Below are 20,798 nucleotides of genomic sequence, written 5' to 3'. Positions count from 1 at the left end.
CAAACACATTGACGAAACCTTGGGAAGGGTTAGGGTTAGAGTGTCCACTAGATAGATGACAAAAATGCCAAACCCAGCTTGAATATCTGGGTGCCTGTGTGATGAACCCCAATACCTCCAATCTTATCTATTCTTCTCCAAAGGCTGTCCCCAACTTCCCATTTTAATACAAGGTGGCTATTTTTATTTTTTATTTTTGCAAAATTCACCGTCTTAGTTTTCTGCTCCGAGGAACGGCCACTCACCGCCAGCGTCCCGGGAATAATGGGTGAAGCCAGGCGCTTGTTGATGGGTTGAAACGTAGTTGCGGGGACTCCGGTTATGGTATTGACACTCACGGTGGCTGGAAGCAAAAGGGGGGGGGTCACTTGGGTTGCAGGAGGAGCAGATATGATATTGGGGGGGGGGGAGAGTTGGGAGGGAGGTGGAAGGGGTGGGGGGAACATTTATTCTGCTGTTTTCCCCTTTGCAAGGACTGGCCAGGTGTACCTGTCTGTATGTTGGTCCCGGTCACTGTGGGTTTCATGGTGCCAGCCTGGAGAGAGAGAAGGCACCGACATTGGTACGAGAGGAATAAGGAAGAGACCCTCCTGATCCCCTCCAGATGCCTCCCAGCATCAATAGCCATTGCACTTAGGCTTATATACCGCTTCACAGTGCTTTACAGCCCTCTCTAAGCGGTTTACAGAGTCAGCCTCTTGCCCCCAAACAATCTGGGTCCTCATTTTACCCACTTCGAGAGGATAGGAGGCTGAGTCAACCTTGAGCCTGGTGAGATTCGAACTGCTGGCATGGGCAGAGTTAGCCTGCAATACTGCCTTCTAACCACTGCACCACCACACCAGATGGTGTCCGTCTTACTTTTTCTTTCTTTCTCTCTCTCTTTCACTGAGACAGCTTTCATGCCTAAAGGGGGACTCGAACTCCCAGTCTCCTGGTGATTGGTCCAATGTCACTGAGACAGCTTTCAAGCCTAAAGGGGGACTATAACTCACAGTCTCCTGGTGATTGGCTCAAAGTCACCCAGCTGGCTTTCATGCCTAGGGCAAGACTATAACTCCTGGTGATTGGTCCAATGTCACTGAGACAGCTTTCAAGCCTAAAGGGGGACTATAACTCACAGTCTCCTGGTGATTGGCCCAAAGTCACCCAGCTGGCTTTCATGCCTAAGGCAGTACTGGAACTCACCGTCTCCTGGTTTCTAGGGAACTGCCTCCCCATGACACTATTTAGCATGCATCTTTATCTCTCTTAACATCTGAGAGGTAACCAAGGGAAAGGAATCGCCCCAAAGCCATGCGTAAAATCCGGTTGTAGCTCTGTGGCCCTATCTGGCTGCCCACAGAGAGCCTTTCTCGGCCTCTTTGCAAGCCCACGAGAGGGTCTTACCAACACAGGTGTGTTTGCCACCGTGGTGGCGGCCGTCTGCAGCCCACCTTGAGGCTGCTGGATGCTCTGGCCTTGTGCTTGGGGCTGAGATTGCGCTTGCTGCCCCGCCAATGGCTGAGCGGTTTGCTGTCCGGCCTGCTGTTGTTGCTGCTGCTGCTGTTGTTGTGGAGCGGCTTGTTGTTGAGCTCGCTGCTGTTCTGCCAGAGCCTGGAAAGGAGAAGAGAGGCAAAGAGTTTGTGGCGAGGCTTTCCCTTGGGGGGTCTTTGCCGTTTTCTTGGGGTTTGATCCTGCATCCTTTTCTCTAGGACTGAGAGAGAGCGACTGGCCTCCAACTACCTAGTTAATGTGGGTTCCTTGGGGATCTCTGAGCTTAGTAGCTTTCTTGGAGACATTTCGTGACCCAACTGGGTAACGTCATCAGTGCTAGAAGGGAGTGGGTCCTCCTTCCCTTGAATCATTCTTAAGGTAAAGATTCCCCTCGCACATCTGTGCTAGTCGTTCCTGAGTCTAGGGGGCGGTGCTCATCTCTGTTTCAAAGCCGAAGAGCCAGCGCTCTCCGAAGACGTCTCCGTGGTCATGTGGCCGGCATGATTCAACACCGAAGGCGCACGGAACGCTGTTCCCTTCCCACCAAAGGTGGTCCCTATTTTTCTACTTGCATTTTTTACGTGCTTTCGAACTGCTAGGTTGGCAGAAGCTGGAACAAGTCACGGGAACTCACTCTGTTACGCAGCACTAGGGATTCGAACCGCCCAACTACCAACCTTTCTGATCGACAAGCTCAGTGTCTTAGTCCCTGAGTCAATCTTACCTCTTTTTATTGATTAATTAGATATTTTTTCCTGCTTCTATTACTTTGTAAGTAACTCAAGGCGGTGAATATACTTAATGCTCCTTACTCATTTCCTCAACAACAATAACCCTGTGAGGCTGGCTGGGCTGAGAGAGAGAGAGAGAGTAACTGGCCCAAAGTACAGATGTATTTCTCCCTAAGGCAGCCTTACAACTTAACGTGATCAGCAAATAGGCCCAAGAATTAAAAACACAATTTCTTTCCTTCCTTCCGTCCTTCTTTCCTTTCCCCCCCTCTTTCTTTCTTTCCTTCTTTTTCTTTTTCCCTTCCTTTCCTTCCGTCCTCCTTTCCTTTTCCCCCTTTTTCTTTCTTTCCCTTTCTTTTTAACTTTCTTTCTTTCCTGCCTGCATTCCTTCCTTTTTTTTCCTTCCTTCCTTCCTTCCCTCCTTTTTCCCTTTCTTCCCTCCCTCCTTTCTTTCTCTTTCGTTTTTTCCCTTCCCCCTTTCTTTCTCTTTCCTTCCTTCCTTCCCTCCTTCTTTCCTTTTCCCTCCCTCCCTTCCTTCCTTCCTCTTTCTTCTTTCTTTCTTTCTTTCTTTCTTTCTTTCTTTCATTCTTTCTTTCTTCTTTCTTTCTTTCTCTTTTGACCCACCTTCTTTTCCTTTGCAATGCGCTCTGCTCGGAGAGATGCAACCTGAATTGGAGGCAGTGGCTTATCATAGTTGATCCCACTAGAATTCGAGGAAAAATAGATAGTTAATAAATAGGGGAATAAGTAAAGCCAAACAGGAGGTACAGAAATGTGATGTGAATGAGCAAATGAGTAAATGAATGAATGAATGGTGGATTGAGCAAGGGAGCCCAAGTTAGATATTTTGAAAGGGGGAAAAAAACAAAAACAAATAGGCACAAAGCAGTTCAATTAAAACCTTACGATTTCTGTGCTGGATTATGTGTAAACACATCACTAACATAACACAGTGTTGGAGTGAATGCCATGAACTCTAGATCGGGGGGGGGGGGGGATCTCCAAACCTGTCAACTTTACGTCTTGTGGACTTCAACTCCCAGAACTCTGCATGGCTGGCTGAGAAATTCTGGGAGTTAGAAGTCCACAAAGTCGTAAAGTGGCCAGATTTGATGATCCACCCACCCCTTGCTCTAGATCATATGTTTTTTTCCACCTTCTCTTGCCAGTTCTTACCTTTCTGCAAGGACTGAAGTGTGTTTCGGGTTTTTCTGGAAAGGATTCATGCCAAGCCTGAAATAAAACAACAACAAAAGAGAGGTGTTTGTTGGAAAGCCATCGATCACACTGTCAGTCCATCTTCCATGCTTCCTTCCGGTGGCTGTCACAGCTTTGGTCCGGCATGCAATGGCCGTCATTTCCCTTTCCATTGGGTTTGAGAGCCTTCTCCGGATCAATCAGGGAGATTGCGGGCTCCCCGAGAGCAGCGGAGTGTGCTCTCTTTGTTCATCGCCCCTTTGAGGTGATTTTCAGTCCAACCAGACCGCCCAGCAGCTTGGATTTCGACACAGTCCACGGAACTCTGCGGGATGCATCCTATCGCCGCGACGGCAGCCGCATCTTTTGTTCGTAAGATATTCCTTATGTCTTAATAGAAGTGTATATTTCTATTATTTAACACGAGCCGGTATTTTTAGTTTGTTCATTAGATGTTTTTATCCTGCCCTTACTACTTTAAAAGAAACACAAGGTGGCGAACATACCCAATACTTCTTCCTCCTCCTTGGCAACTTGCCAAAATGGTGTTCCTAATAAATGACTGGATTTCTTTTGAAACGTGGCTCGAGGCTCATGAATTAATAAGAGCATCTTTTGGAAACCTGACACTCTTTTCCCCACAACCTACCTGTGAGGTGGACTTAGATGAGAGTGAGAGAGGGACTGGCCCAAAAGCACCCAGCTGGCTTTCATGCCTAAAACATGAAAGACTCGAATTCACTGTCTCCTGGTGAGTGGCTGAAAGTAAGCTAGTTGCTTTCATGCCTAAGGCGGAACTATAACTTTACCATTTCCTGGTGATTTACCTGAAGTCACTCAGCTGGCTTTTATGCCTAAAACGGGACTAGGACTCCCAGTTTCCTGGTAATTGACCCAAGGTCACCCAACCAACTTTCATGCCTTAAGCAGGACTAGAACTCCCAGTCTTCTGGTTTCTAAGTTAAAACCTTCCCCACTACACCTGACTTACCTTTATCAATATCACATCTGGGGACTGCCTTAAGCAGGACTAGAACTCCCGGTCTCCTAAGGTGGAACTATAACTCACCTTCTCTTGGTGATTTACCTGAAGTCACTCAGCTGGCTTTTTATTCCTAAAAAGGGACTAGAACTCACAGTTTCCTGGTAACTGACCCAAAGTCACCCAGCCGACTTTCATGCCTTAAGCAGGACTAGAACTCCCGATCTCCTGGTTTCTAAGTTAAGACCTTCCCCACTACAGCTGGCTCTCCTTTATCAATATCTGGGGAATGCCAACTGGATTCCGGCCTATTAAGCATGGAAAGGACTCATTTTCTCTCCAATTGTTCTTTTAATTGAACTTACAGGGGTTTGATGGGTGGGCTCCTTTTCCCAGCAATCAGTTTCATGATCTCGAAATGGTTTGTGTAGAGATGGGTGTGCGACGCACCTTCGTCCTGGGCGTACAGCTGGTTGGTCCGAAGTGGGCGACTGTTCTTTGTCTAAACGTGAGCAAATGTGACAAACTTTATATATGGAGCAACGTGGAAAGAAGCAGGGAGGCATTGGTCTGCGCACTGACTCATGGGCGAGTTTCAACGCAATAATCTTCCCTAATCTGGCCTTCTCCAATTATGATAGTCTATGGCAATGTTTCTCAATTTAGGCAACTTTCAGAAGAGTGGACTTCAACTCCCAGAATTCTCTAGGGTCTGCCTTCTCCAGACTCTATGGTTGTTGGAGCTTAGTGGATTGGTTTAACCAAGACTTTAAGCCGACGTTTCAAAACCTGCCTAACTTTCAGAAGGATGGACTTCAGCTCCCAGAATTCCCCATGATACGGCTTGTCTGGATAACAGACTCTATGGTTGCTGTGCTCAGTGGGATTAATCAAGACTTTAAGCCAATGTTTGTCAACCTGCGCAACTTTAATAGATGTGGACTTCAACTCCCAGAATTCCCCAGCTAGCCAGCATGGTTGGGTTGGAGAATTCCAGGCATTGAGGTCCACATCTATTAAAGTCGCACAGGTTGAAAAACATTGGACTACAGATTCCATCTCAAACAGAGGAGACTGTCGAGATCCGTGATGGCGACTCTATGGCACGCATGCCAGAGATGGCACGCCGAGCCCTCCCTGTGGGCATGCATGACGACGCCAGCTGTTCTTCTGGTTAACAGCACGCGCAGACATGCTGGCCAGCTGGTCTTCGCAGGCCCCAGAGCACCGAAAAACATCCTGAAAACAGCCCAATAAATGGCCAACACTGGCCAAAAAACCAGGGTATTTTTTGGAACGGTTTTCAGGCCATTTTTGGCGCCACTTTCAGGGCATTTTCCAGCCGGTTTTCGGAGCGTCCGAAAACAGCCACAAAATAGCCAGAAGCCTGTTTTTCAGCCAGCTGTTCTTACGGTTTCTGAGCAGCTGGTCTTTGTGGGTGCCGGAGCACCGGAAAACGGCCCGAAAAACAGCCTGAAAACAACCCAAAACCAGGCCCGGCAGCTGGCCTTCGGTTTTCTCGCGCTCCGGCGCGCACATACATGTGCATGCATGCATGTTCTGGTTTGGACACTCGGTACCGAAAAGCTTCACTGTCCCTGGTCTAGATAGTCAGACAAGACTAATTCATACAAAAGCCGAGAACGGAGGAAGCCAACATCGAATCCTGTTTTCACACGTCTCAGGATAATGAATTGAAAGAGGGGAATGAATTTTTGATAGATCCCTCCTAACCCTCTGTTTGTTTGTTTTTCAGAACTAACCAGCATTTATGAGAAGCGAGTTCCAATACAGTCTCTTTCAGGGTTGTCACAGGGGCAATAAACCACCCCATAAGCATAGGCTGGCTTTCCCCATCACGGGAAAACTCGGCTTGTTTTAAACGCAAATTTGCTGAAACCAGCCACAATACCCTGTCGAATGCCATCAGGCTAGGCCGAAAACCCACAACTGACAAGCCCACAGGGTTGGATCTGCGCAACCCGTAAAAGTCCAAATTAAGCCAACCAAAGGAAGGCTCAGCGTAACGTACAAACCTGGCCACACATCTGTGCATGGACAAACACAGAGAGAGAGAGAGAGAGCTTTTTCTTGAAACGTTGGGTCTCCTAATTGAGTTGCAAACCTAATGTTCATTTGCTTAAGGCTTAATATCTGTGATGGCTTAAGACTTAAAAAAAGCTTAATTACACAAAAGGCTTAATATTTGTGATGTCAGAAAAAGGCTGCCAGAGCTTCCCCCCCCCCGCCCCTCATTGAGGTTTGTGTGCATGTGTGTTCATGGTATGTGTGTCTACTCCAATTTGTAAAGAACCACTCAGAAGGACCATTACATCTTCTAACAATATAGCTATATTGTACTGCTCGAATTCTGCAGGGGTTAATTTAAAGGGGGGGGGGAATGGGGTGGTGGGTGGCGGAGAGGAGGTGATACATTACCTGAGGGGATGTTGCAGGGATTAATTCATTAAAGTTCTGCAAAGCAATCATATTTCAAAATGAAAAGCAAAAAAAAAAAAAAAGAGCTAGTAGCCAAAATTTTATTACTTCAAACCCATTTTAAAAAAAAAAGAAAGAAAGAAAGAAAGAAAAGAAAGGAAGAAAGATTGGAGGGGGTAGAGAAACCAGACTAAAACCATGAGGAATTAGGTGTTTCTTGGAGGTGGATGGATTTTATTTTTTTCATCTTTTAACAATATACACACGTATTTTTTTTTTTTGAAAGGGGGGGAAAAAAATAATGGAATTCAAACCGGGGTGGGGTGAGGAAATCGCTCAACCGCATGCTGGCGACACAAAAGGGATCCACAACCACAATCTACTGCGTCGGACGCGGAAAACAAAATGGCGGAGGTTTCGAAAGGGCCGAATCGGGAGGTGAGGGGGGTGGGTGGGTGGGGGGTGAGGGAATATGGACCGTTCCTACTTCAGGTCGGGCGCCATTCTCTGCTGACGCTTAAAGAGATCGGAACTGTCTGCAAATTGGAACAACAATTTGTAAGTGCACACCTTATAAATGCTTTTAGTCTTCTTCTTAGGGTTCGCTTCATACATAAGCTGTAAAATAAGAAGCAAAGTTTGACTTTCCGCGATGGGTTTGGGAAGGCGATTAGTGTCACAAAAATAAAAAGTAGTAATAATAATAGTAATGATGATAATATAAAAAAGAAAAAGGGAGGAAGGGGGGGGTGGGGGTAACCAAGAAAGTCCAGTTGCCTTTTGAAAAAAAAAGCACCTCTGGGACAACCAGAACTTGGAGGACTGAGAATCTCCATTGACAATAATTGGAGAGGTCTCCTCATGGAGTTAGTGGGCAAAGGAGGGGTAGGCACGAGGCTTGGGGTGGGGGTGGGGGTGGGGTGAGGGAGAGACAGGCTTCGTCATCCCTGATGGGACACCCCCCCCCCAAAAGGAACTGGGGAGCATGCTGGAAAGCCTTGACACAAACTCCTGGGTCTCAGTCTCCATGCCCGTCCGTCCACAAGGCTTCGGGGTTAAACCTAGCTCAAGAGGGCAAGCCGGTGACGGTCGCGGGGAAACACCTTGGCAATTTCTTAAACGAGCAAAATAATAAGAAATATTTCTTTTTTTTTAAAAAGGAAAAAGGGGAAAAAAAAGGAGGAGGAGGATAAAGCGCCACACCAAAGCATCACACACAGGCACACACGGTCACAAAGAGGGAGCCCACTTCGGACGGGGTTTCGCGTCCGTCCCCGCTCGGATCCCTTTGGCCGCGGGGAGGTGGGGGAAAGCGCCCCCACCCCACCCCGGTTTGGACTGGCACTCACCTTCCCTTCTTCGCGGGGGATGACGACGTTCTCGTAGCGGTTGCGGCACTGCTTGGGGGAGCGGTAAACCCGGCTGCAGGAGTTCACCACGTCGCTCACCAGGTCCCAGTTGGGGGTGTGCGCAGGGGACATGATGGCCAGGTTGAGCGGGAGTTCCAGCAGCTGCTTGACGGCCTGGAGTAAAGGTGGGAAGGTCTCAAAATAATGGAATAACGCAGTTGGAAGGGACTGTTGTGGCCTGTCGGCCACCAGCCTCTCCAGCAGTCAAATCAGAGGAGGAGGAGGAGGAGGCAGCATGAGTCAGGGTCAGCATCAAGGCAACCTGGGAGCTCCGAGGGGGAAGAGGGAATGGAGCTGTCAGAGAGAGAGAGAGAGAGAGAGACAGAGCCTGGGCCATCCGTCAGCTCTCAGATGGAGAGTCAACAGCCCCCAGGTCTGGAGGGGGCTGATGAGGAAGAGGAACAGCTGGGTCCAGTGCCTGACGTGCAGATGCACAGAAGGCAGAGGAGAGGAGAGCAGTGGAAATCTATGGGCTGGTTCTTGGGACGGAAGAGCCACCATTGCTAGCGAAGCCCCACCCTATCTCTGGGGATAAAAGGCAGGGGGTGGAGATGAATAGATGTGGCAGACAATGATCCATCTCCCTGCCGGACAGACTTCTTAGTCTGCAAGATAAACATTTTGCCAGGGCTGCTGGCATTCCTAATAAAGGAATAGACTTAAGGATTTATGTTAAGAAAGGTTCCCCTCGCACATATGTGCTAGTCGTTCCCGACTCTAAGGGACGTATCTCCGTTTCAAAGCCGAAGAGCCAGCGCTGTCCGAAGACGTCTCCGTGGTCATTTGGCCGGCATGACTAAATGCCGAAGGCACACGGAATGCTGTTACCTTCCCACCAAAGGCGGTTCCTATTTTTCTACTTGCATTTTAATAATATTTTTCTACTTGCATTTATACATGCTTTCAAACTGCCAGGTTGGCAGAAGCTGGGACAAGTAACCGGAGCTCACTCCGTTACAGGGCGCTAGGGATTTGAACTACCAAACTGCCGACCGTTCTGATCGACAAGCTCAGCGTCTTAGCCACTGAGTCACTGCATCCCTGTATTAAGAAAGTAGGAAGAGGGAAAAACAGTTCTGTAGAAGAGAGAAAAGGGGTTCCTTGGCTGTCTCTTGAGCTGAGATATCCCTGAAAACATCAAGTGATGTAAGGAGATGACATCTAGTGCCCGGCCGCTTAATGGCACCCGCTGGGTCATATTGGGTGGCCACCCCAGAGATGCTGGGATCGTTTTTGGGTTGGTGTGGTAGATCGCCTCTCACCTGGAGGAGAGCCCAGTCTTCGCTGATCAGCCACTCGGGGTTGTCCTGCCCGGCCTCCGCTGCCGGCTTGGCGAGGGTGGGCAAGGGCTTGGCGAACGGGGTCTGCTGCTTCAGCAGGATGTTCTTCTTTTGCTCCTTGCCTTCCCGTCGTACTTTCAGCATCCCCGGAGTGGCACGGTCAAAGAGGGAGCGAGGAGGGATGACCATTTCTCCGTGACGCTGCTTCTTCTTCCTTCCTACGGCTGGGAGAGAAGGTGGTCAGTCAGCAGGACAGCTAGAGGGGTGTGTGTGTATCTTTTTCTTTCTTTCTCTCTCTCTGTCACTCTCTTTCTCTCTCTCTCCCTCTCTTTCTTTTTCTCTGTCTCTCCTCTCCTCCCACTCTCTTTCTCTCCATCTCTGTCTGTCTCTTTCTCTTTCCTTCCCTCCCTTCCTCCCACCCTCTCTTCCTCTGTTTCTCTCTCTCTGGGTCTCTGTCTCTCTTTCTCTCCCTCCCTCCCTCTTCCTCTCTTGGTCTCTCCCTCTCTCGGTCTCTCTCTTTCTGTCTCTCCCTTCCTCCTTTTCTCTCTCCCTCCCTCTCTCTCTCTTTCTCTTCCTCCCTCTCTCTGTCTCTCTTGGTCTCTCTCTCTCTCTCTCTCTTCCTCCCTCTTCCTCTCTCTCTCTCTCTCTCTCTCTCTCTGTGTGTGTGTGTGTGTGTAAAGAGACAAACAAGAGTGCATGCACTCTGTCTCGAACATGTCACGCCTCAAGCCAGGAAGATGACTTGGATGGAGTCGTATCAGCTTGGAGGCGAAGGTGACAAGAGCTGCAGCAAATACACAACGCAGAAGGCAAAGCTTACTGGAAGGATCGGTCTTGTGCCTCTTGCGCTCCTTCCTGACGTACACGGGAGGCAGCTTGGACTCTGGGATGGGGACCGGCTCGTACATCAAACACATGACCGAGTCAATGTATATATCGTTTTCATCCTGCGGCGGGGTGGGTGGAGTCCAAAGCTGCAAAAAGCATCAGAAGAGAGTGACTCACCCTTCCCTTGTTTCCTAAACTGTACAGGTGGATACCTGGGTGTACTTCACTGGAGAGGAGGAAGAGGGAAGGAGGAGGTGAATAGGAGGAGGATAGAAGGAGGAAGAGATGGAAAGAGGAGGGGAGGAGGATGGGAGGAGGAGGAGAATGGAAAGAAGAGAAGAATGGGAGGAGGAGGGGAATAGGAGGAGAATGGGAGGAGAAGAAGCGAATCAGGGGTTCGGACTGGTTCGCCCGGATTGGTAGTAAAAATGCTACTGGTTCGCCGAACCGGTAGTAAAATAAATGAAACCGGTTAGGGCGAACCAGTTTTTCCGATGATCAGCTGTGACGTGCGATTTATATTAGCTACAAAGCAGGATTTGCACAGCGGATTCCTCCCCCCCACCCCCGCTGTTCGCTTACCTTACCTTTTTGATGGTCTGCGCAGGTGCGGGAGGTACTGCGCATGTGCTGAGGAGGCGCATGGGCACGCTCACATTGTTACCGAACCAGTAGCAAAGGTAAGTGGATTTCACCCCAGGTGAAATATGGAAGGAAGATGGAAGGAGAATGGGAGAAAGATGGAAGGAGGAAGAGAAGGAGAATGGGAGGAGGATAGAAGGAGGAAGAGATGGAAGGAGGAGGGGAGGATGAAAGGAGGAGAATGGGAAGAAAAGCAGGAGAAGGACTTACTGGCATTATTTCAGTTTGCCCATCTGGTCCTTCGTAAAAATACTCCTGTAGTGCCAGGGATGGTGGTAGTGGGGAGGAGAGGGGGGACAAAGAGAGGTTTATTCAGTTTCAATGTTATGAAAAATGTACCCCACTTCTTACCACCCCCTCTTCACAGCCAGTTCAAAATAGGGAGCATCATCTAAGGGGATCCCCACTGCCTCCAAAAGGGAGACTGTAATCTCCAAAGGACATCACCGGCTGGGAAACAAAAAAACTGAGCGAAGAGAAACGCCTACAGCCGCCGCAACAACAGCTCCCCAACTCCTGAAATTTGACTTCAGCTACAGCTAACTTGGAGATGCTAATTTACGGCAACGGGACAAGGGCGGCACTGAAAAGATGGCGGGTGTGGGCTGTGACAGGAAAGCACCACACAAGCCCCCAAGCCTGGAAATGTTTCCAGACCTTCGAGACGAGGGGGAAAAGCTGGGGAAAGTGTTTACTTTGTTATAGGCGTCTTCTCGAGTGTACGTGAAAAGCTCTTCCTCCTTCCCTTGCAGGAGCGTTTTCTCCTCTTCCTCTCTCAGCCCTTTCAGGTGCTGAGATTCCCATTTCTGTTTTGCCGTCCTCGTTTCCACCTGGACGTTAGAAACAGAAAAAGAGAAAGAAAATGTGGGTTCGGGAGAGCTGATGTTATTACGGTATTTCTGCATCCAAAGATGCCTGTGTCCGTTGAAGGGGACTAGACATTTTGCCTTCCTTTGATAAGTATAATAATAGGTAAAAGGTAAAGGTTCCCCTCGCATGTATGTGCTAGACATTCCCGACTCTAGGGGGCGGTGCTCATCTCTGTTTCAAAGCCGGCATGACTCAATGCCGAAAGCGCACGGAACGCTGTTACCTTCCCACCAAAGGTGGTCCCTATTTTTCTACTTGCATTCTTTTTTTTTTTTGTATAAAAAGTTTTTATTTTTAGACAAACAAGACATAAAACAAAACATAAAACCATTACATACAGTGTGTCGATTGGTTACAAGGTTTTTGTGCATTCTTTCCATAGTCATCACTTGCAATTTATATGACTCACATAATATCAAATCGAATATGTTTGTATACATTATTATCATTATATCTCATTTGTTTGACTGTCACTATTATTCCTTCATTTTAAACGAGATATACTAAATGTTGGGTTCATTTATATTATAACAATTCATTGCATCATCTTAAATCTATCCAATAATAATGTATCTTTATGTTATATTCAGTATCATTCCATTATTCTTGTATTGATAACATTATCTAGTATCTTTCATTTCCATATTTTTTTTAATCTAACCATTGATAAAATAAATCCCATATCTTATAAAATTGTTTATCTTCTTGTTCTCTAATTTCAAATGTCAATTTACTCATTTCAGCACATTCCATTATTTTATGAATAACTTCCTCCTGCATTGGTATTTTCTCATTTTTTTTCCAACCCGTTATAGATTTTAGTCCAATATTCCTAAATTTAGAATAAAATTATATTATGGCATTTCATTACATCATCCTAAAACCATCCAGTAATATTACCTCTTTGTATTGTATTCTACATGAAATTGTTTATCTTTGGTTACAAAACTTTTGTGCATCTTCCCCATAGTCCTCACTTACAATTTATATAAAATTTCATATTATCAATCTAGTATATATATATATATATTATTATAGCATTTCATTACATCATCCTGTATCCTTCCAATAGTGGTGTAATCTTAATATCTCCTGCCATTTGTAGTATTTGTGTTCTAATTGCTTTCTTGGTAGATCTTATATGGACATCTCTTGGCAACTTGTTTTTCATTGCATATCCTGTAAAGACTCGAAACCCTCCGTCTGTTCCTTCCATCAACTTCCCTTTGGTTATCACCGATGCTTCTGCCAAAATTTCTATCATTACTTCTGCCAAATTTTCTCCCTTTTCTTCTTCTATATTCTGGAATCTGGGGTAAAATTCTAATCTGTCAATCTCCCATTCCAATTTTCCACTCTTATCTTTTCCATTCACGTTCAATTTGCTGTCAATATCACCAATTTTCTTATCTTTTTGTTCACCTTTTTCTTCAATTTTTTGAAATCTGTCCTCATATTTCATCACCATTTGGTAAGTATTCTCACTTTTCTCATCTATTTTTTCTGTTCTTTGTTCAATATTCTCCATTCTCTTTTCAATGCTCTCTGTTCTTACTTGTATTTTTTGAATTTCTTGCATAATCATCTGTAATGTCACTTCCTTTTCTTTTCCATGCTGCAACATTCCTCCAGATAGTAAAAACTGCCACTATATAGAATAAAGCTTTTTTGTTAAATTCCAAACAAATTCACTGCAATCTTCTCTCTTTCAAGTCAAGGCTTTCTTTTCACTCCAGTCCAGCTACTGATAGTACCCCAGAGGAGCACCTGTATGAACAATCCGTGCTCCTCCCGCTATCATTTTCAATAAACAAACTCAAAGACCTTGAAATGTAGATCAAATGTTCAAAGAAAGAAAAGAAACACAATGTTTCCAAGCCTCCAAGCCTCTAAGTGGCAGTGTTACTTCTTTTCTTCTATTTTTACTCCCCTCTTTATATTCCAGGCTTAAGGAGAAAAAGAAAAGTTCTTAAAGAGAAAATGTGATAAAGCATTGGCAAAAGAAAAAGAAAAAAAAGTCTTAATCAATAGATATTAAAGAAGGAAAAATAGAAGAAGAAGAAAAAAAACCCAGTTCGGTTTAAAAAGTTAGAAGCGTTTGTAAAAGTTCCATCAATAAAAAGATTAAAGAGAAAAGAAAAAATAACACACTAAGTTGACTCAGGCTCAATCTCGCCGCTTAACCTTTTCTGTCTTCAATTTTAACTTTACTTTTGATCTTTTGGGGCATTCTCTTCTCTAATAATCAAATTTATCTCACCAATTGGACACACTTTCTCTCCTGCTTTGCTTCCGTTCTGGAGTTGTCCTAACTTCAATGGCTGCTTTTCTGTGGCTGGAAAAAAGGGCTTCTCCTGGATCTACCGAGGACTTTGCGATGTCCTGGGATCGGCAGGATGTGCCCTTCTCTATCACTGTCTCTATGGGACGGTTTAGGTCCAAATGGACCGTCCAGCGGCAGCAATATCCACGGCGATCCTGGAGCTCCAAGATCGCACGTTGTATCGTCACGACGTCAGCCTCCCCTTCTTCTATTTGCATTCTTTATGTGCTTTCAAACTGCTGGTTGGCAGAAGCTGGGACAAGTAACGGAAGTTCACTCAGTTACACAGCGCTAGGTATTCAAACCACCAAACTGCCAAGCTCAGCATCTTAGCCACTGAGCCACCACGTCCCTATCAATGTATAATAATAGCATAATAATGTTGGCATTCTCACTTCCCGGCATATCATCAGCCAGTCAGTTTGATCTAGTAGTTAAGGCACCAGGCTAAAAAATGGGGAGTCTGTGAGTTCTAGCCCCACCTTAGGCATGAAACCCAGCTGGGGGACTTTGGGCCAATCACCAGAAGATGGTGAGTTTTAGTCCCACTTTAGCCATGAAAGCTGGCTGGGTGACTTTGGACCAATCACCGGGAGACTGGGAATTCTGGTTCTGCCTTAGCCATGAAAGCCATCTGGGTGACTTTGAGCCAATCACCAGAAGAGAGAGACTTCTAGTCCCGCCTTAACCATGAAAACCAGCTGTGTGACTTTGAGCCAATTACCAGGAGACAGTGATTTCTAGTCCCGCCTTAGCTGTGAAAGCCAGTTGAGTGACTTTAGGCCAATCACCAGGAGACAGTGAGTTCTAGTCCCGCCTCAGACGTGAAAGCCAAGTGAGTGAATTTGGGCCAATCACCAGGAGACAGTGAGTTCTAGTCTCGCCTTAGCCATGAAAGTGTGACATTAGGATAGTCCCTCTCCCTCTCATCATAGGGTTGTGGGGAGAATAGGATGAAGGTGTGTTGGATATGTTTGCCACCCTGAGTTATTCATATAAATGATAACGGCAGGATGCATGTCAATAAAACTAAGTAAATAAATAAACAGATCCTACCTCATTTTCTTTAGATTCATTCTCCTCAGCAGAAACATGAAAGAATTCCAAATAATTCAAGGCATACTTTTCAATGGGGGTGAGCTGAAAAAAAAGCAAAGAGAAGCCACAGCGTGACCAATTAAAATATTAATGGGCAACAGATTAATGACCTTTGGAGTGGACAACCAAATGCCAATAGGTAAAGGTTCCCCTCACACATCTGTGCTAGTTGTTCCTGACTCTAAGGGGCAGTGCTCATCTCTGTTTCAAAGCCAAAGAGCCAGCGCTGTCCGAAGACGTCTCCGTGGTCTTGTGGCTGGCATGACTCAATGCCGAAGGCGCACGGAACGCTGTTCCCTTCCCACCAAAGGTGGTTCCTATTTTCCTACTTGCATTTTTAACGTGCTTTCGAACTGCTAGGTTGGCAGAAGCTGGGACAAGTCACGGGAGCTCATTCCGTTATGCGGCGCTAGGGATTCAAACTGCCAACCTTTCTGATCGACAGACTCAGCGTCGTAGCCACTGAGCCACCCCACATTCCTCGTGCCAATATAGAACCATGCTTGGTTTGCATTAATTTGGTGTCACTTGATAAATACAGCCACACTCTGTTTATTAAACTGAGGACACAATCTCTCTCTTAGCTTCGAATGGGACATAACTCAAAGGAATGGACAATTTGGATAGCCAACTAAATGTCTATGGCAGGGGTGTCCAAACTTGGGAACTTTAAGACTTGTGGACTTCAACTCCCAGAATTCCCCAGCCAGCCATGCTGGCTGGGGAATTCTGGGAGTTGAAGTCCACAAGTCTTAAAGTTCCCAAGTTTGGACACCCCTGGTTTATGGAGATTCTCCATCATCCAGGTCAATGGTTGTCCCAAAGGGGCCTTTTTTTTTCCCAAGAGGCAATTGGACTTTCTGTTTTTTCTTTGAAGACTTTTCACTTCTCATCCAAGAAGCTTCTTCAGCTTCTTCTGAAGCCTCTACATCAGAGCTGAAGAAGCTTCTTGGATGAGAAGCGAAACAACTTCAAAGAAAAACCAGAAAGTCCAGTTGCCTCTTGAAAAAGCACCTTTGGGTAGAGCTAACTCTATCTTAAAAGAAGCATTTTTTTCTTCTTAGTCGGAGCAAAATGGGGATGGCTTACTGGGAAGAATCAGATGCATTAATATATATTTTTTTAAAGCGAGCAAGACATAAAAATGGAGAGCCGCTTTAGTGTAGCGATTGAAGCCTCAAGCTAAAAAATGGGAGACTGTGGAATTCTAGTTCTGTCTTTGGCCTGAAGCCAGCTTGGGAGGGGAAGAATCTTAGCCCAGTCCCTCTTCTAATCTTTAGAAGAAGTTAGCAAACGAAACTGAGAAATCATGCCAAGAAAACTTCAAGGGCTGGTCCAGGTAGAATAGGAATAGAAGTTATAGGCTGCTTCACAGGGCTTTTACAGCCCTAAGTGGTTTTACAAGATTCAAATAAATGATCTGGAAGGGGCCTTGGAGGTCTTCCAGTCCAGCCCCCTGCTCAAGCAGGAGAACCTATAAGATTTCAGGCAAGTGATCGTCCAATCTCTTCCTAAAAACCTCCAGTGATGAAGTCCTTACAACTTCTGGTGGCAAGCTGTTCTATTGGTTAATCATCCTCACTGTCAGAAAGTTTCTCCTTCATACCAAGTTGCTTCTCTCTTTGATTAGTTTCCAAGCCTTGTTTCCTGCCTTCTAGTGCTTCGGAGAATAATTTGACCCCCCTCTCTTTTATGGCAGCCCCTCAAATACTGGAAGGCTGCTATCATGGTCCCCCCTAGTCCTTCTTTTCTCTAGACTAACCAAACCCAAACCCTGCAACCTGTTCGTCCTATGTTTTTGCTTCCAGGCCTTTGATCATCTTAGTTGCTCTTCTCTGCACTTTTCCCAAAATGGTTGCAGTATTCCAAGTGTAGTCTTAGTGAGTTTTATAGTCAGCCGATTGCCCTCAACAATAGTCCTCATTTTATCGACCACGGAAAGAAGGAAGGAAGGAAGGCTGAGTCAACCTTGAGCCTGGTGAGAATCGAACTGCAGTCAGCCAGCAGTCAGCAGAAGTAGCCTGCAGTACTGCCTTCTAACCACCGCGCCACCACTGGAAGTCAGGACTCCCCTCGCTAATTGAAAAGCGCACGCACGGACATCAAAAGAACATGCTTCTCGGATCGGAAATGCAGATGGAAACCAAGCGCACCTGATCGACCACGGCCACCAGCTCCTGCAGCAGAGAAGATTGCTCGAGATATTGTGCCTTCCCGAGTTCTGAAACCAGAGGTCTCAACGCCGACTCGCTCTCTCCATCCCGGACACGCAAGTTCCACTCTTCGGTCTCCTCGTCCTCTTCCATCTCCTCTTCCTCCTCCTTCTCCTCTTCCTCTCGTTCGGTACTTTTCAGAGCCTTTAAGAAAACGCAAAGCATCTTTGTGTGCCCCTTTGTACAACTCAGCTCTCAACCAGCAAATCCAAAGCGCAAATGCTCCACGCTTTATTACCTCCTTTGAAAAGCTCTGCCCTTCCTTACCTCTATGAAAGGCCTGGCCACTTTGGGGGAGATGGTTTCGGATGGAGACGGCTCTTGCGACAGCATGACGAATTCTTCGGCTTTCACCCGGAAGCCCGAATCCTCCATTGGTGAGTGAACTTCAAAAAGTTCCTGAATTGTTTGCTGCAGAGAGAAGGGAAGGGAAGACTTATTCCATCTTCACCTCCCTCGTTTACTTATTTTGGTTCTCAGGTAATGGTAAGAGTTTCTCCTGTCCAGTTGTGTCCGAGTCTAGGGGGTGGGGCTCATCTTCGTTTCTGGGCCAAGGGAGCTGACGTTGTCCGAAGGCATTTTCTGTGGTCATGTGGCCAGCATGGAACATAGTTTCATGTTCCTGCCTAAGTCCTTAATCAGGATTTCCTGCCTAAGCAGGGGTTGGACTAGAAGACCTCCAAGGTCCCTTCCAACTCTGCTATTCTATTCTATTCTATTCTATTCTATTATCTAGTCTGGTGTAGTCTGATCTAGTCTATTCATTTTCTATATTCTGTTCTGTTCTGTTCTATTCTATATTTCTTGTTCTGTTCTATTATATTATATTTTCTATTCTTTATTCTATTTTCTCCTTTCTCCTTTCCTCATTCTATTGTATTCTATTCTACATTTCTTGTTCTGTTCTATTCTCAACTATTTTCTACTCTTTATTTTATTCTATTTTCTCCTTCCTTCTTTCCTCCTCCTTATTCTATTCCATTCCATTCTATTCTCTAGTCTGGTCTAGTCTAGTCTATTCATTTTCTATATTCTGTTCTGTTCTATTCTATAGTTCTTGTTCTGTTCTATTATATTATATTTTCTATTCTTTATTCTATTTTCTTTCCTCATTCTATTTTATTCTATTTTATATTTCTTGTTCTGTTCTATTCTCAACTATTTTCTACTCTTTATTCTATTCTATTTTCTCCTTCCTTCTTTCCTCCTCCTTATTCTATTCTATTCTATTCTATTCCATTCCATTCTATTCTCTAGTCTGGCCTAGTGTAGTCTAGTTTAGTCTATTCATTTTCTATATTCTGTTCTGTTCTATTCTATTCTATATTTCTTCTTCTGTTGTATTATATTTTCTATTCTTTATTCTATTTTCTCCTTTCTTCTTTCCTCCTTCTATTCTATTCTATTCTATTCTATATTTGTTGTTCTGTTCTATTCTCAACTATTTTCTAGTCTTTATTCTATTCTATTTTCTTCTTCCTTCTTTCCTCCTCCTCATTCTATTCCATTCCATTCCATTCCATTCTACTCCTATTCCTACTTTACTGCCTTCCCAACGAAGTGATGCCTATGTCAACTTTATCTACTCGCATTGGCAAGCTTTCAAACTGTGAGGAGGGCAGGAGCTGGGGTGAGAATCTTATATTTCTACATCACTTCATCTCCAGATGCTTCGGAGGTGTCGGTCAAGTGCTCCGACTTTTCCAAAGCCACCAGGCCCAAGCAAACGTTTTTTCCTGCCATTTCCAACCTGGAGATACCTGCGTTAAAAAGGCCATGGAGTAGTCATTTCCCTGAGCGGCGACTTCTCGGATCAGATCCTTCGTCCCGTTTTTTAAGAGCTTCTCTTCGACCGAGTTCCCGCTGACCAGCCTAGAGAAATCGAGAGAGGAAGCATCGCTTTAAAAGGGAGGGTTTTAAAGACAGCGCCTGAGAAAAACAGCAAAGCCACGGCTAACAAAGGCAGTCCTCCACTAACAACAGTTAAGTTTAGTGACCGTCCGAAATTACAACATCACTTTAAAAAAAAAAAAGTGACTTACGAACCGTTTCTCACTTATGACCGTTGCAGTATCCCCAGGGTCATGTGATCAAACTTTAGACACGTGGCTACTGACTCATACTTATGACGGTTGCCGTATCCCAGGGTCACGTGATCCCCTTTTGTGACCTTGCAATAATCAAAGTCAATGGGGAAGCCAGATTTACTTAATGACCGTGTTACTCACTTAAAAAAAACCGATTCCCTTAACTGTTGTGGCAAAGAAAGGTCGTAAAAATGGAGCAAAACTCTCCATCCATTTACTTTACTTTTTCTGGATCTTAAAATTTTTATATTTTTTTCTTTCGAATTTTTTCCTCTCCTTTTTAATTCTATTAAACTCCTCAGTTTTCCCTTCCAATTTCCCCCAATATTCCCATTTACCATTTAAATGAATGGAGAGAAAAGACCTTAAGAGAAATGAAGTTCCTGAGAAACTGAGAAAAAATGGTTAAGAGGAGGAGGAGAAAGAGAAGCATTGGTTAATAGAATAGAATGAAATTTAATGAATATAGCCCAAGGTTTATGTTTAATATAATGTGGGGGACACACACACACACACATTAAAATGACTATTTATGGATAATTAATTAAATGAAAAACGTTTAATATGTAAAATTAAATTTGAGGATACATGTTATGAACAGTAGTTTAGTTTTAGTTTAGTTTATTAAATTTATAAACCGCCCCCTCTCCCCAAGGGGACTCGGGGCAGTGTACAGACAGAAATAAAATAAACAATAAACAACAGAAATACAAAACCCCAGACAAATAAATTCAACAAAGAGTCTGTACAGTAATCATAAATTAACTAATAAAATAGAATAATAGATGCAAAGGGGCATGTTAAATGTGATTAATTAATAATTAATTTGGAGAGGCAAATAACGGTATTGTCAATAGATTAAGAAGAAATTAAAATGAAGCGGGAGATTATGTAATGAAGATACGATGACCGAAATGGAAAATGGGAAATGTACGATGTATAATTAGAAGATGTGCAGAGGGAAAAGCCTGGACAACACTTTGTTTATAAAGAAGTTTTAAGTATGTAACCAAAACAAAGAAGCAAAAAAAAAAAAACTTTCCTTGGGGGGAAAAAATGGAGCAAAACTCCCTTAGCAAATGTCTCCCTTAGCAACAGAAATTTTGGGCTCGGTTGTGATCGTAAGTCGAGGACTACCAGTATTGGATTAAAAAAGAAAAAAAGAATTAAGAACCCGATTTGGAGGGATAGAGTTATAGGCCCGCCCTTATCTCCTGGGTTGC

General features: G+C 44.9%; 1 protein-coding gene across 14 annotated transcripts in view; it reads right to left on the bottom strand.

Moving 5' to 3' along the window:
* EP400 (E1A binding protein p400) overlaps nt 1-20,798 on the bottom strand; it is a 97,797-nt gene that overhangs the window by 11,981 nt on the left and 65,018 nt on the right. For 8 of the 14 annotated variants that reach the window (XM_081966805.1, XM_081966811.1, XM_081966813.1 and 5 more), the window contains 17 exons: nt 19,249-19,360; nt 17,756-17,899; nt 17,429-17,632; nt 15,234-15,317; nt 11,680-11,814; nt 11,195-11,239; nt 10,335-10,488; nt 9,497-9,738; nt 8,175-8,348; nt 7,396-7,443; nt 6,826-6,861; nt 4,752-4,888; nt 3,384-3,440; nt 2,832-2,910; nt 1,390-1,596; nt 490-535; nt 210-343 (listed from right to left, as the gene is read on the bottom strand). In XM_081966805.1, the coding sequence (XP_081822931.1) occupies nt 210-343; nt 490-535; nt 1,390-1,596; nt 2,832-2,910; nt 3,384-3,440; nt 4,752-4,888; nt 6,826-6,861; nt 7,396-7,443; nt 8,175-8,348; nt 9,497-9,738; nt 10,335-10,488; nt 11,195-11,239; nt 11,680-11,814; nt 15,234-15,317; nt 17,429-17,632; nt 17,756-17,899; nt 19,249-19,360 (2,038 nt within the window). The remainder of the gene's footprint in view (nt 1-209; nt 344-489; nt 536-1,389; nt 1,597-2,831; nt 2,911-3,383; nt 3,441-4,751; nt 4,889-6,825; nt 6,862-7,395; nt 7,444-8,174; nt 8,349-9,496; nt 9,739-10,334; nt 10,489-11,194; nt 11,240-11,679; nt 11,815-15,233; nt 15,318-17,428; nt 17,633-17,755; nt 17,900-19,248; nt 19,361-20,798) is intronic. The other 6 variants (XM_081966815.1, XM_081966810.1, XM_081966816.1 and 3 more) reach the window with 4 other exon arrangements.

This window comes from Natrix helvetica (genome assembly GCF_964273705.1).
Source record: "Natrix helvetica genome assembly, chromosome: 14".
In the NCBI taxonomy this organism is placed as follows: domain Eukaryota; kingdom Metazoa; phylum Chordata; class Lepidosauria; order Squamata; family Natricidae; genus Natrix; species Natrix helvetica.
Note: the sequence above shows the minus strand (reverse complement) of the source record. Positions and strands in the feature narration are given on the sequence as shown.